Source organism: Scomber scombrus, chromosome 8 (genome assembly GCF_963691925.1).
Source record: "Scomber scombrus chromosome 8, fScoSco1.1, whole genome shotgun sequence".
Taxonomy (NCBI): Eukaryota; Metazoa; Chordata; class Actinopteri; order Scombriformes; family Scombridae; genus Scomber; species Scomber scombrus.
Genome location: NC_084977.1, coordinates 31,061,942 through 31,075,689, shown reverse-complemented (window position 1 = coordinate 31,075,689; position 13,748 = coordinate 31,061,942). Strand labels below are relative to the sequence as shown.

At 37.8% G+C, this 13,748-nt stretch overlaps 3 protein-coding genes across 3 annotated transcripts; all 3 read left to right on the top strand.

Moving 5' to 3' along the window:
- The first annotated feature begins 1,437 nt into the window (after positions 1 to 1,437).
- Positions 1,438 to 3,039, top strand: LOC133985128 (interferon-induced protein with tetratricopeptide repeats 2-like). Its single transcript, XM_062424696.1, has 2 exons — positions 1,438 to 1,494; positions 1,740 to 3,039. The coding sequence occupies exons 1-2, from the start codon at positions 1,487 to 1,489 to the stop codon at positions 3,037 to 3,039; spliced, it is 1,308 nt and encodes a 435-aa protein (XP_062280680.1). The 5' UTR covers positions 1,438 to 1,486.
- A 2,410-nt stretch (positions 3,040 to 5,449) lies between these two features.
- Positions 5,450 to 6,856, top strand: LOC133984404 (phospholipase A2 inhibitor and Ly6/PLAUR domain-containing protein-like). The gene is made up of 5 exons (XM_062423709.1): positions 5,450 to 5,507; positions 5,864 to 5,965; positions 6,078 to 6,242; positions 6,362 to 6,481; positions 6,609 to 6,856. Exons 1-5 carry the CDS (start codon positions 5,459 to 5,461, stop codon positions 6,827 to 6,829), a joined length of 657 nt encoding a protein of 218 aa, XP_062279693.1. The 5' UTR covers positions 5,450 to 5,458; the 3' UTR covers positions 6,830 to 6,856.
- A 1,473-nt stretch (positions 6,857 to 8,329) lies between these two features.
- On the top strand, positions 8,330 to 9,940 carry LOC133985284 (interferon-induced protein with tetratricopeptide repeats 5-like). Its single transcript, XM_062424880.1, has 2 exons — positions 8,330 to 8,334; positions 8,586 to 9,940. The coding sequence occupies exons 1-2, from the start codon at positions 8,330 to 8,332 to the stop codon at positions 9,895 to 9,897; spliced, it is 1,317 nt and encodes a 438-aa protein (XP_062280864.1). The 3' UTR covers positions 9,898 to 9,940.
- Positions 9,941 to 13,748: the final 3,808 nt, after the last annotated feature.

Genomic DNA, 13,748 nt, shown 5'->3' with positions numbered 1-13,748 from the left:
TTCTGGTGCAATCAGAACCTCTGAAATAACCGAAGCAGGAATCATTATCTGGCAAAAACAAGAGCCAAATGTTACCGTCACTTTGACATTTTTCATCAGAAATATTTGCCTTAAAAGTAAACAGTCATGCTGTCCCAATATCATCATTTCAAAGAGCATAACTGCAAGAAAAAATGCTCATTTCTGGGAAGAAGTGTGAAGCGTGACTGTCAAAAAATATCTGTGGGGTAACCAAATAGATGATTTCACAATCAGGCCTAATTACACAGCTGCATGATCTGACACTTATGAAAAGATATACAGATAACATAAAGATAAGATAAAAAAAGATATCAAAGAAACATATCATAGTAAAGGTACATTTATAATGTGTATGTTACTGAAGATTCACATCATAAATGCATAACAATGTTCAAAATATGTATAGGGAGGTGGAGAGAGAGTCTGTAACCTGTAAACTGTACAACAGTATAGCCTGTATATCTGCACTGGAAAGCAGCAAAGACAGAATAAAAAATACAGAGAGACCTAAACGTATTAGTGTATAATATATATACCTATAAAACAGATGGTACATGTTTGATTTTAGTCCAAAATATAAAAACATTCAATTAGCATTACAAATAAAACCTCATTGTCAGCTGTTTCCTGTAACTATACTGGACCACTTAAGTGAGAAATTCTGTCAAATCAGCCATACAGTTTTTTCATGGCTGAAATATGCTAAAACAGTGCAGTTAAAAGGTCTATCTTTGTCCTTCACCATTACTTATCCTTCTCCAGATGAAGACTCCAGTGATGCAGAATGCCAGCAGTCCTAAAAAATCCCAAACAAGAGGAGCAGCAGGGAACTCTGAGGGAGAAACTGTAACCAAAACAAAATATTCACAGTGTGTAAGGAGCATCAATGCACTTCTGGCATTTTCATCCATAAGTATCTAAACCGACGTGTGATAATGATACATTATTATTGACATACCTCCAGTTTGGTGTAAGCTCTGTTTAAAAGTGGCAGTTTCATCTTTGAAGTACCGCTGATAGTAAAAGAAGTCCCGAGTGCTTTGTTCCCAGTGTCGAGGATCATCTTCCATTAATTTTTTCACCCATTCTTGTCTGTGTTGTATTGTTTTGGTGTTTTGGTCCAAGTATGTCATCAGAACTCCATCAATGTGCAATAAACCCATATAATCTGAGACATATGATATTCCAGAAGATGCAGTGATAGTAAACTTCAAAGAGTGTTTCTCTGTAGGATAAAAACAGATTTCAGTTTTTGATGGCTTTTTTTTTGTGCACACATGTAGCCGTAGGTTTCTATTACTGGGAAAATAAAGCGCACAAAGTCCAAAGTCAGTCCTCCACATGGCATCATTTACAGCACCATATACTATATAATTAATGATTTAACGGTGCTGCACCCAAAGCACAAACGTTTATAAACAGCAAAAACTTCATTAGAGAACAACTGAGTCGAGGTAACAGCTACATGATGAGGTGAGCGGCTGCATTTCATAATCAATAACACTCTTAATATGTTAATTATAAATCTAAAGACAATTGTTTTATTATCAATCAGCTCTCCAGTCCTTCTTTATTGTTTCATTACCTCCTTCCTTTGCTCTTATTTCTTCATTTCTCCACTTTCTTTCTTTTTTCTCTCCCCCTCTCCTTACTCACTGAGCATATTACCATACTGCATATGTGTTGTGTGATATTAGTGATTTTTTCTTCTCCATTAGTGCTGCTCAGAGTCAGACGACAATGGAAGCCAAACTTGGGGCCCTGCAATGCCACTTCACCTGGGACCTGGACCCCAGCAGGTCCAAACTGTTCATTCTCAGGGACATGCTGGAGGACATTGGCACCGAGGAGGGAAACAGCTGGCTGGGTCACATTTACAATCTGCAGGGGTACATTCACTACCAGCTGGGCTTCACTGAAGATGCCAGGTGTTTCTTCAGCAGGGCTGCAGAGGCCTTCCACCAAATAAGAAGATTAGATAAAGGTCCCTGGTTGGTGGTGAACTACGGGAACCTGGCTTGGCTGCACCACCAGCTTGGAGAACAAGCAGAGAGTCAGACTTACCTGTCAAAGGTCGACACCCTGCTGAAAGAATACCCATCTCCATCAGAGGATGAGCTTCATCCAGAGATCTACGCTGAAAAGGCCTGGACCCTGATGAAGTTTGGCAGAGACAAAACACAGATGGCTGCAGATTACTTTGGGAGAGCAATCAAGATGCAGCCGGACATGGTGGAGTGGCACACTAGTCATGTGATAGCGTTAGTGAATGTTTATGGGCACCCTGATGAACCACTGGAGGAAAACATCCTGGAGAAAATGAAAATTGCCAAAGAACACGATCCAGACAACTTGTACCTTGCTGCTCTGTACCTTCAGGCATGTGCAAAGAAAGGAAGAAACATTAAAGATGAAGCATGTAAGTTGGCCGAAAAGGTTTTGAGAAAGCCAACAAGCAGCTACAGTGGTATAAGACCATTACTAAGGCTGTACATAATGTATGTATCTGAGGATGAGGCCATTGTTTTGGCAGAGGAGGCTCTGGAAAGACATCCAGATAAACGTCTTCTGAAGTGGTGTGTTGCAAACTGCTACATATGGAGGGTTTATTCAGACAGTCACCCGGAGCAAAGTATGATAGACAGAGCAATCAGTCTCCATAAAGAAGTGATCTTTCTTTACCCTCATTCTTCACTTAAAGTAAAAATAGCTCTAGCAAACATACACGCAAAGTCGAATCATGGCCAGGCTGAAGCTGACCAGATTTACCAGGAACTGCTAGAAAGTGATCTAGAACCTGAAGACAGACAGATGCTTTATAACTGCTATGCCAAGTATTTGAACTTCATTAGAAAGGAAAGGCGCAAGTCAATAGAATATCACATGAAGGCAGCAGAGATACCACATCAATCTCGCTATCGTGAGAGCAGCATCAGTACTCTGAAGAAGATTACAGAAAGAAGAAGACACTCAATGTGTGGAGAAATAATACATTTTCTTGCTAACCTACAGGAATAAGAGCCAATAATAAAGAGGAAACATTTACTGCACTTTAACTGAGGGACATTTTGTATAAATGCAGAAAAATGTTGATAATCATGTGCTGAAAAAATATGTACTTACTCATTAATTTGCATAAATATAGATGTGGAAAAGGTGACGAACATTTGGGGTATTTGAAGTGTTTTTACTTCTCTTTACACTGATCAATTTTCAAAATGACAATGATATTTTAGATTATATTTAAAAAAAATTGGATCGGTTTTTCATCAACTTTGTATTTTCAAGAACTTCAAAAACCCAAAATACACTTTCTAATGGGAATCCTTCAATCTGGAATGTAATTTTCAGCGATTTTGCAAAGTGATCGCTAACTTTTTATATGTTTTTGTATTGTTTAGTTTTTTTTAACTTTACTGTAAAGTCTGTTTTGCATTAATGAGTGTGTCAATATTGATTTTATTTGTACATTTTGCTCCTGATGAGATTTGATTTTCTTCTAAGGGAGCTTTATTGACACCACCTACACATCTCTTGTTTGTGATCTTCTGTTTAAATATTGTGCAAATAAACAAACAAACAAACAAACAAACAAACAAACAGTGTTTTTGTCAACATTTTAATAATGAAGTGAAAAGTAACTACACATTTCAGTCTGATGATCTCACTCAGTTATCTTAAATCACTGTGAATGTTCAGGCAAACACACACAAGGCAAGGCAGCTTTATTTATACAGCACATTTCATACAGAGGGGCAACTCAATGTGCTTTACATAAAATTAAAATAAAAGCATAAAAACATACAATTAAAAACAACAAAACCTAATTATGGCTAGACTAAAATAGTACATAAAATATGAGAGTGGAGCATGATATAATTATTTGCATTTAACTTATTATAAGAATAAACAGTACAAATGAATTGTGAAAATTTAAAGTTTCAGTCATAAGCACATGAAAAGAGAAATGTTTTTAACCTGGATTTAAAAATATTCACATTCACATATATTGTGAAATGTTACCAATGGTGTCAGCAACTGACAGCAAGTCAACTTGGATTTTATTCAACCTATCTGCTGATATCAATCCTGTCATCTCATTTCCATTCTGAGGTGTAGATTATCTTTGTGCTCTAACTTTAATTATCATCAAATATCTCCTACATAGAATTCTTCCATATTTTGGTTTATATGGACTACATTTTGCACAAATTCCCTGATTCCTAATGTCTTTAGTACCCTTTGTCAGACCAGTGTCAATCAAATGTATGGGATTGTAACCGCTCAATAAATAATATCTGTGCTTGTCTGAACTTTGATGGTTTTTAAAGTCATAATTATTTATAGAAGTACTTAAAGAGTAGCTTGATATCAGGATGACAATCAGTGTTTCTGCCTGTTTAGATAAAAGCTTACAGTCTGCAGTGGTGGAGGAAACAAAACTTTCTGAAGCCCTGAATCAATGTGAAGCAATTGTGTTGAAAATGGTTCAGTCTGGAAGCTTTTGATACAGTTAAAATGGCGCCATCTGCTGGCCAGTTGTTGGCATTTCATTTCTATGGATGGATTAAATCTGAGACTTTATTTGATTTTATTGATACATTTAACTCCTGATGAGATTTGATTGTCTTCGAAGGCAGCTTTATTGCTTTATTGGCATCGCATGCACATCTCTTGATTGTGATCTTATATTCAATTATTCTGCAAATAAACTAACAAAATAGAAAAAGGAAGTGGTGTGTTTGACACTGAAAAGAAACAGCAACACTGATATTATGTTGTCAGTATCATGTAGAGAAGTGAAATTGTGCCTTTAGCCTATGAAAAAGCAAGTTGACACATGACTGGTGGGTGTATGACTCGGTTTGGAAGTTTTTTCTTTAATTTTGAACAAAGAAGAAGAATCAGTTTAGAGTCACGATTATCTGTGAAACATTTAACAACAAATTTAACACATTTTTATAAGTGTTAATTTTTCTGTTTACAAACTTGGTGTGTTGAATCTTGACCCGGTGAGTATTATTAAAATAATTGTGATTTTTGTTTATTTTATAATCATTTATTATTATAATGAACTGAAATTCAGTTATGTAATTCAAGAGTTATTTAATAATATTATTGTTATGGATTCATGGTTTTTGACTCTGTGTGTTTTCTGTGTTCTTGTTTTCCTGGGTTATGTGTTAACAATGATATCATAAATAATAATAATCTATACATATGTTCATCTCTTTCATATGAAGTAATGTCTAAATGAAGTCTTGATGGCTTATTGAACTGTGTATTGCAGCTGTTCACAGCAAAAAGGTCCCTAATTTCACTGGTTTGAAAGTGAATAACTACCCTTGACATTCAAGTGGGTAGAGTCACTTCCTCTTTTTAAAAACAGATTCACTGTATAAAGTGTTTCCTGTAATCTGCAGATTTCCTCATCATAATGAAGCTGATCCTGTCTCTCACTCTCATCTGGACTCTCTCCAGCACAGGTAACCTCACTCACTCTTAAAACAGCATTTCTGCAGGTACCTGTCATGTCATGAAGAAACATTTTTTATGGAGCAATCAAGTTTTTTAAGTCTCATGTACCATAATTTTCGATAGATTACAGGGATAATTTTTAAAAAGTTAAAATCGGCAGTCATTTAATTTGATGTCTGATTCCATATATTGTTGGACCAATTTATTTGATTTACTTTGTCTTAAAAAACCATTTTGCCATTGTGTGATGTATTTTGTGGTTGTCTCTTATCAGATTAACTTTGCATACTGTATCTGTGTTTATATGACAAACATGATTCATGCTGATTGTTTAACTCATCCTGATTTATTCCATAACTTGCAGCTGAAGCTCTTCAGTGTTGGCAGGGTGAAGGATATGATACAAAGAGAAGCTCCTTATTTCCATGTGACTCTACTGAGCTGTGTGCAACTGTTGCTGCACGAGGTATCTGTAAAAAGTATAAAAATAAATCTGGTTGTTCCTTAATGTCATTCACTCATTCAGTTTTAAATATGATTTTTGTGTTACAGTGTTCAGTCTATGTTTCATTTTACAGGAACTGTGAGTGGCTATTATCAGGAGCCCACCTTCCGGTCCTGTGTGCCATCTTTCATTTTCAAAGAAGGAAAACACACATTTTCTCTGAGTTTTGGTTATGTAACTATGGCTGCATCTGTTCATGTGTGTAACACAGATGGTTGTAACAGTGAAGGCATACCTTGTAAGTAAAGAGAAAGGTTTCCCTTTTTAAAGACACTAAATCACATTCACATGTAGTATCAGTCTAATGTTGGTCACAGTGAAGAACAAAAGTCAGTTTCTGTTCCTGCTCTGTTTCAGTCCCTGATGTTCAGAGGGAAAACAACCTGCAGTGTTTCACCTGTGATGATCCATTTTCTACTGTGTGTAACCAGACAGTACAGTGTGTGGGAGTGGAAGACCGCTGCATTAGTGGAACTGGTGAGCCCTCATGATCATTTTATGCCTCAAAACTAACCCTAACCCTAAAAGTGTCAATTACCTGCTGATTACATTTTAAAAAACGTAAAAATATTTTTAGTCTAACAATGATTTTTGTCGTCCACAGTGCAAGACAAATATAACGTGGGTCTAACATCACATATCTATGGATGTGTCTCTGCAAACTACTGTGAAGTTCTCTCTCGCTTTGAGCTCCTGCCTGATCTGAGTGTTAAATTCCCTCGTCCACTAAAATATTGTGGTAATAACTTCTGTAACTCAGCCGGGTCTGTCAAACTGAATGTGATGACTTTGCTGTTTGGACTCATTACCCTTATCTTCTATTAGAACAAAGAGAAAATAACAAAATAACGGAATAGCGCGTGTGTGTGTGTGTGTGTGTGTGTGTGTGTGTGTGTGTGTGTGTGTGTGTGTGTGTATGTGTGTGCGTGTGTGTGTGTGTGTGTGAATAACTGAAATACATCTATCATCTTCTCAGTCATTTACACAGCGATATGTCTTCAACAGTTTGAATGTTTTAGCTTGGTAAATAATTATTTTAACCATAACTGCAGCATCCCAGTAAAAAAAAGTTAATGGACAGTGACGAATATATTACAAAAGAATGCCGCGCTTCCTATTTTCTCATTGCCGTAATTGTGTGTATTTAGAAACCCAGCAGTGGATGAGCCAACTGAGAGCTTGTGGAGGATTGTAAAAAGACAGAGAGTCTGTGATGTAGGCCGTCCCAAACCATTTAGAGTTTACAACCTTAGAATCTATTCTAAAAGATACTGGCAGCCAATGAAGTGTTGCTAAATCCGGAGTAATATGCTCACTTTTCCTCGTCTTGGTTAAAAGCTGAGCAGCACAATTTTGAATGAGCTGTAATTTTTCAAGTGATTGCTTTGGTTGTCAGGTAAAAACAGCGTTGCCACAGTCCAATCTGTAAGAAATAAAAGCATGAATGAAAAGGATGAGAAGCAGTGTTTTTGCCTGTCTAGATAAAAGCTTCCAGTCTGCAGTGGTGGAGGAAACAAAACTTTCTGAAGCCCTGAATCAATGAGAAGCAACTGTGGTGAAAATTGTTCACTGTCTGGAAGCTTTTGATACAGTTACAATGGCGACATCTTCTGGACAGTTGTTGGCATTTCATTTCTATGGATGGATTAAATCTGAGACCATGATGAAGCAGTCTGACTACAAGTGGTTCAACTGCTTTCATTATTGTTATGTTGTTCAATAAAGTTTATATTAAACTATACTAAAACAAACACATTCAAAACCAGCACGACCTCAGTGTGCGACATAACAAGATACCGTTTAGATTCTTGTGATTTTTGACAAGGTGAAGCAATGCATTGAAGCATGAGTTGATACCTTTGCCTTTTAAGATTGAAACTATATTAAGTAATCTGCTTCAAGGTTAATATCACTTGTCTGTTCCTTAAAAAGTACCTTAAAATTCTGATCAATTATCAAAACTGTTTCCGATTAGGTTTTGTCATTCAACTAATCATTTCAGCTGTAGTACAAGTCAAAAAACATCATGAGACATTTACTAATCTCATAATGATATGATATGAACTGGTATGAAGTGACTTCATCTGAGCATGTTACGGTTTTGATGTTTTGGTTTTTTTTATGTGCACACATGAGGCTGTAGGTTTATATTACTGTGAAAATTAATTGATCAAAGTCCAAAGTCAGTCCTCCACATGGCCTCATTTACAGCACCATAGAAGTTATACATTATTGATTTTATGGTGCTGCAACCAAAGTACAAGTGTTTATGAAGAGCAAAAAACTTCATTAGAAAAACAACTGAGTCGAGGTAACAGCTACATGATGAGGTGAGTGGCTGCTTCTGAATTTCATATTTATAATCAATAACAGTCTTAATGTAAATTATACATCTAAAGTCAATAGTTTTATTATTAATCAACCCGCCATTCCTTCTTCTCTTTTGTTCCATTCCCTCCTTCCTTCCTTTGCTCTTATTTCTTCACTTTCTTTTTCTTCTCTCCCCCTGTCCTTACTCATTGAGCATATTACCATACTACAAATGTGTTGTGTGATATTAGTGATATTTCTTCTCCATTAGTGCTGCTCAAAGTCAGACAACACTGGAAGCCAAACTTGGGGCCCTGCAGTGTCACTTCACCTGGGACCTGGACCCCAGCAGGTCCAAACTGTTCCGTCTCAGGGACATACTGGAGGACATCGGCACAGAGGAGGGATACAGCTGGCTGGGTCACATTTACAACCTGCAGGGGTACATTCACTACCAGCTGGGCTTCACTGAAGATGCCCAGTGTTTCTTCAGCAGGGCTGCAGAGGCCTTCCGCCAGATGAGAAACACTGTCTCAGATGAAGGTCCCTGGTTGGTGGTGAACTACGGGAACCTGGCTTGGTGGCATCACCAGCTAGGAGAACAAGCAGAGAGTCAAACTTACCTGTCAAAGGTCGACACCCTGTTGAAAGAATACCCATCTCCATCAGAGGATGAGCTTCATCCAGAGATCTACGCTGAAAAAGCCTGGACTCTGATGAACTTTGGCAGAGACAAAACACAGATGGCTGTAGATTACTTTCAGAGAGCCATCAGGATGCAGCCAGACATGGTGGAGTGGCACACCAGTCATGTGATTGCTTTAGTGAATGTTTATAGACACAGTGACAAACCACTGGAGGAAAACATCCTGGAGAAAATGAGAATTGCCAAAGAACATGATCCAGATAACTTGTACCTTGCTGCTCTGTACCTTCAGGCATGTGCAAAGAAAGGAAGAAAAATTGAAGATGACACACGTGAGTTGGCCAAAAGGGTTTTAAGAAAGCCTGTTAGCAGATACAGTGGTATGGGACCATTACTAACATTGTACAGATTCTATGTATCAATGGATGAGGCTGTTGATTTGGCAGAGGAAGCTCTGGAAAGACATCCAGATGAACGTCTTCTGAAATGGTGTGCTGCAAACTGCTACAAATGGAGGGTTTACTCAAACAAGGACAATCCCCTGGAGCAAAGTATGATAGACAGAGCAATCAGTCTCCATAAAGAAGTGATCTCTCTTTACCCAAATTCTTCACTTAAAGTAAAAATAGCTCTTGCAAACATACATGCACAGTCGAATCATGGCCATGAAGAAGCTGACCAGATTTACCAGGAACTGCTACAGTCTGATGGCGATCTGGAACCTGCAGACAGACAGATGTTTTATAACTGCTATGCCAAGTATTTGAACTTCATTAGAAAGGAAAGCTACAAGTCAATAGAATACCACATGAAGGCAGCAGCAATACCGCATCAATCTCCCCATTATGAGAACAGCATCAGTATTTTGGAGAGGATTAAGGAAAGGAACAGAAACCGAATGTGTAGAGAAATTGAAGAGTTTCTTGCTAACCTGTAAGCCTAAGAGCTAATAATGAAGAGGAAACATTTACTGCACTTCAACTGAGCGATATTGTGTCTAAATGCGGAAAAATGTTGATATTCATGTCCTGAAAAAATCTGTACATACTCATTAATCTGCATAATTACAGATTGATATAGAAAAGGTGATGAAAATGTGGTACATTTTAACTATTTTTACTTTTCTTTACACTGACCATTTTTCAAAAACACAATGATATTTTAGATTATATTCAGAAAAGTTTGGTTCTATTCTTCATCAGCTTCATCCCGAACTTCAAAAACCCAATATACACTTACACACTTTTTAAAAAAGATTTATTTTTAGGCTTTTTTGCCTTTATTTGTATAGTAGTTGGCAATGTGGCTGACAGGAAACAGGGAGAGAGAGGGGAAAGACCTACAGCATAGGTCCCTGAACTGATTCGAACTAGGGACGCTGTGATTATGTAGCATGTGTTCTAACCACGCGACCACCATGACGCTCCCCAACATACACTTTCTAATGGGAATTCTCCAATCTGGAATTCAACTCTCAGTCATTTTAAAAATGATCATTGTTTACTCATAGTACGTTTCTTTTTGTTGTTGTTTACATTAATGTAAATTCTGTTTTGCACTAATGAGTGCGTGAATGTTGATTTCATTTGTACATTTAGCTCCTGATGAGATTTGATTTTCTTCTAAGGGAGCTTTATTGACACCACATGTATATCTCTTTGTGAACTTCTGTGTTAATATTGTACAAACAAACAAACAAACAAACAAACAAACAAGGAAACAGTGAGCTTGTCAATAGTTGAATAATGAAGTGAATAGGAACCACACATTTCAGTCTGATGATAGGGTTACTTGGCATTCTTAAATGTTCAGGCAAACACACACAAGCAAAGCACCTCTTGTTACCAATGGTGTCAGCAGCTGACAGCAAGTAAACTTGACTTTGAAGTGTTTCCGTAGCAATGTTATGTGAATACATTTCTATAGATAATGATTGCAAACAGTTATTAACTGATCACTTCATGATACAGTAGAAGTGTCTCATCTTAGAACTGTGTGTAAGATCACTCTGGCAGGTTAAAAGACTTCAGCCACAAAATCAAGATGAAAGATCTGAGATGCTTAAAATATTCATATTTTCATGTGCATTGTTTACCTTTAATTATTTAGATATCATATTTGCCATTTTCCATTGTCAGACCACTGTCATTCAAATGGATAAGATCAGTTTTTGACTGTCAATAAAATCTATACTTGTATGAACTTTGATGGTTGCTTATTAAGTCATAATTATTTATTCTTATAGAGAAGTACTTTAAGAGTAACTTGAAACCAGCAGTGTTTCTGCCTGTTTAGATAAAAGCTTCCAGTTTGCAGTGGTGGAGGAAACAACATTTTCTGAAGCCCTGAATCAATGGTGAGTAGATGTTTTGAAAATGGTTCACTGTCTGGAAGCTACAGATACAATGTTGCATTGGCGCCATCTGCTGGCCAGTTGTTGGCATTTCATTTCTATGGATGGATTCAATCTGGGACCATGATAAAGCAGTCTGAATTCAAGTGGTTTAACTGCTTTCATTATTGTTAGGCTAGGGTCAGGGTTAGGGTTAGGGGTTATTGTTGTTCAATAAAGTTTATATTATAAAACTTTTAAACAGAGTCAACGGCTCTGCTTTTAAATACTTTGGCAGACAGGATAACAAGATACACTTTAGAGCAGTGGTCTCCAACCCTGCTCCTGGAGAGCTACTGCCCTGCATGTTTTAGGTATCTCCCCTCTCTAACACACCTGATTCTAATAATGAACTCGTTATCATGCAGCTGAAACTTGTCAACGGGCTTGATAACAAGTTCATTATTAGAATCATGTGTGTTGGAGTGGGGAGATACCTAAAACATGCAGGGCAGTAGCTCTCCAGGAGCAGGGTTGGAGACCACTGCTTTAGAGTATTGTGATTTTTAATCTTGCAGTGATACCTTTGCCTTTGAAGGCTGATACTATATTAATTAATCTGCTTCGAGGTTAATATCACTTGTCTGTTGCACCTCTGAACTGATGAGTGCAGTCAGAATTGTGCTTTACTGTGACCAACACACCCTGAAGTGTAGTGAAAGTTTGTGAACCCTTTAGAATTTACTATATTTCTGCATAATTTTGACCTAAAATGTAATCAGATTTCCATCCAAGTCCTAAAACTAGATAAAAAGACATCAGATAAACAAATGAGTAAAAAATCTCAAACATTTTTGTTTATTTATTGAGGAAAAAGTTTACATATTTGTTTGTGGTAAATGTTTGTGAACCTCTAAGATTATCAGTTCATTTGAAGGGAAAATACGAGTAAGATGTTTCAATGAATGGGATGACAAGTGTGAGTCTGGGAGGCCTTAATCTGGGTTTTCACTATCAAAGTCTGAGCTTCAAAACACAGCTTTGCGGAAGTGTGTCATGGCTCGAACAAAGCACATTTCTGAAGACCTTAAAAGAAGAGATGTTAATGCTCAGTAGGCTGGAGAAGATTTCAAAAGAGTATGGACTCATGTCCACTATCAGGCAGGTTGTGTATAAATGGGAGACATCCAACACATTGTGACCTTTCCCAGGAGAGGTTGAACAACATAGATCACATCAAGAGCAGGTTTGCAATAGTCCTGTGCAGCAGAGTCACTGCCACAGAGGGGTTTTCCAAGCAGAGACCACAGACAAGCAGCTGACATTTGGACCCTTTATTTCAGAACTTAAATTCATGGAGCTCCCGCCTGGTGTCCAGTCCCATCTCCACTGACGGTACAAACTTAACACAAAACCAAGTCCTTCTCATCAGCTGCTCTTTTCATGTGCTGCTCTTCCCAGTCCAGCCACTACTGCAGAGACAAAGGAGAGCTTGATTAGTCACCTCACCCCAGCTAAGCTTATCAACTCACCTGGTGCTGCTACTGCTGAGTCAGCTCTGACCTGCCTCTCTCTTCTACAGCTGACTGCCCGAACCACGCCCACCTCCTGATACTACTATACTGGAGGCAACAGGGACCCCAAGGTAACATCTAGAAAACTAAAGGATTGTCTTGCAGTGGCTACAGTCAATGTTCATGAGCCCAACATCAGGAGAACATTGAACATCAGTGGTGTGCATGGCAGAGTTGCAAAGGGAAAGCCACAACTTTTCAAAAAGAACATTGCTGCTTTCTAAAGTTTGCTCAACACCACGAGGATAAGCCAGAACAAAATGTTCTGTGGACAGATGGGACCAAATTCAAATGTCACAGGTGTGTGTGATGATAGAACTAAAAAAAACCCAGTGGAGGTAATTTAAAAACAGCGCCACCACTGGTCCCACCACCAGAAATACAGTCACCCCGTGAAAACTAACTTTTCAGCTTGAATTATAAGTGTTTTGTTTGGCAATGAACAAACATAGCATTTCATCATAAGAACTCATACTTCAAAGGGGTTGCACTTAAACCTCCTATTTTATCATGGGTGTGTTATTTGATTGTAACATGTAGTAAACCAATCAGAGTGTCATGCCATTCCCTTTAAAGGCCAGGTGTGCTTACACTTCGGCAGATTGATATTATAATAATGCATTTGCATCTCAGAGGCTGCACATTTATCAACATATCAGTCCTGCTGCTGTCAGACGCTGCCAGGATTTTATGAACTGAAGGAGAAACTTTTCACACAGTATAAACAGTTGTGGATAACAGATACTATAAGAATCAACCAAACTCATTAACAGATCAGTACAGATGTTTTAACAACAGATGTTCAAATGCTTTTCTTGTTGTACAAATCCCTCAATGGCAGTGGAGCAGCTTTCCTCCAGAAGCAGATGAGGTTCTGAGACC

What these genes read in the sequence shown, in the direction of transcription:
- LOC133984404 (XM_062423709.1), top strand. Translation starts at nt 5,459, where the DNA reads ATGAAGCTGATCCTGTCTCTCACTCTCATCTGGACTCTCTCCAGCACA. An exon ending in TAACAGTGAAGGCATACCTT is followed by an intron (nt 6,243 to 6,361) that starts GTAAGTAAAGAG and finishes GCTCTGTTTCAG; the next exon opens with TCCCTGATGTTCAGAGGGAA. An exon ending in CCGCTGCATTAGTGGAACTG is followed by an intron (nt 6,482 to 6,608) that starts GTGAGCCCTCAT and finishes TGTCGTCCACAG; the next exon opens with TGCAAGACAAATATAACGTG.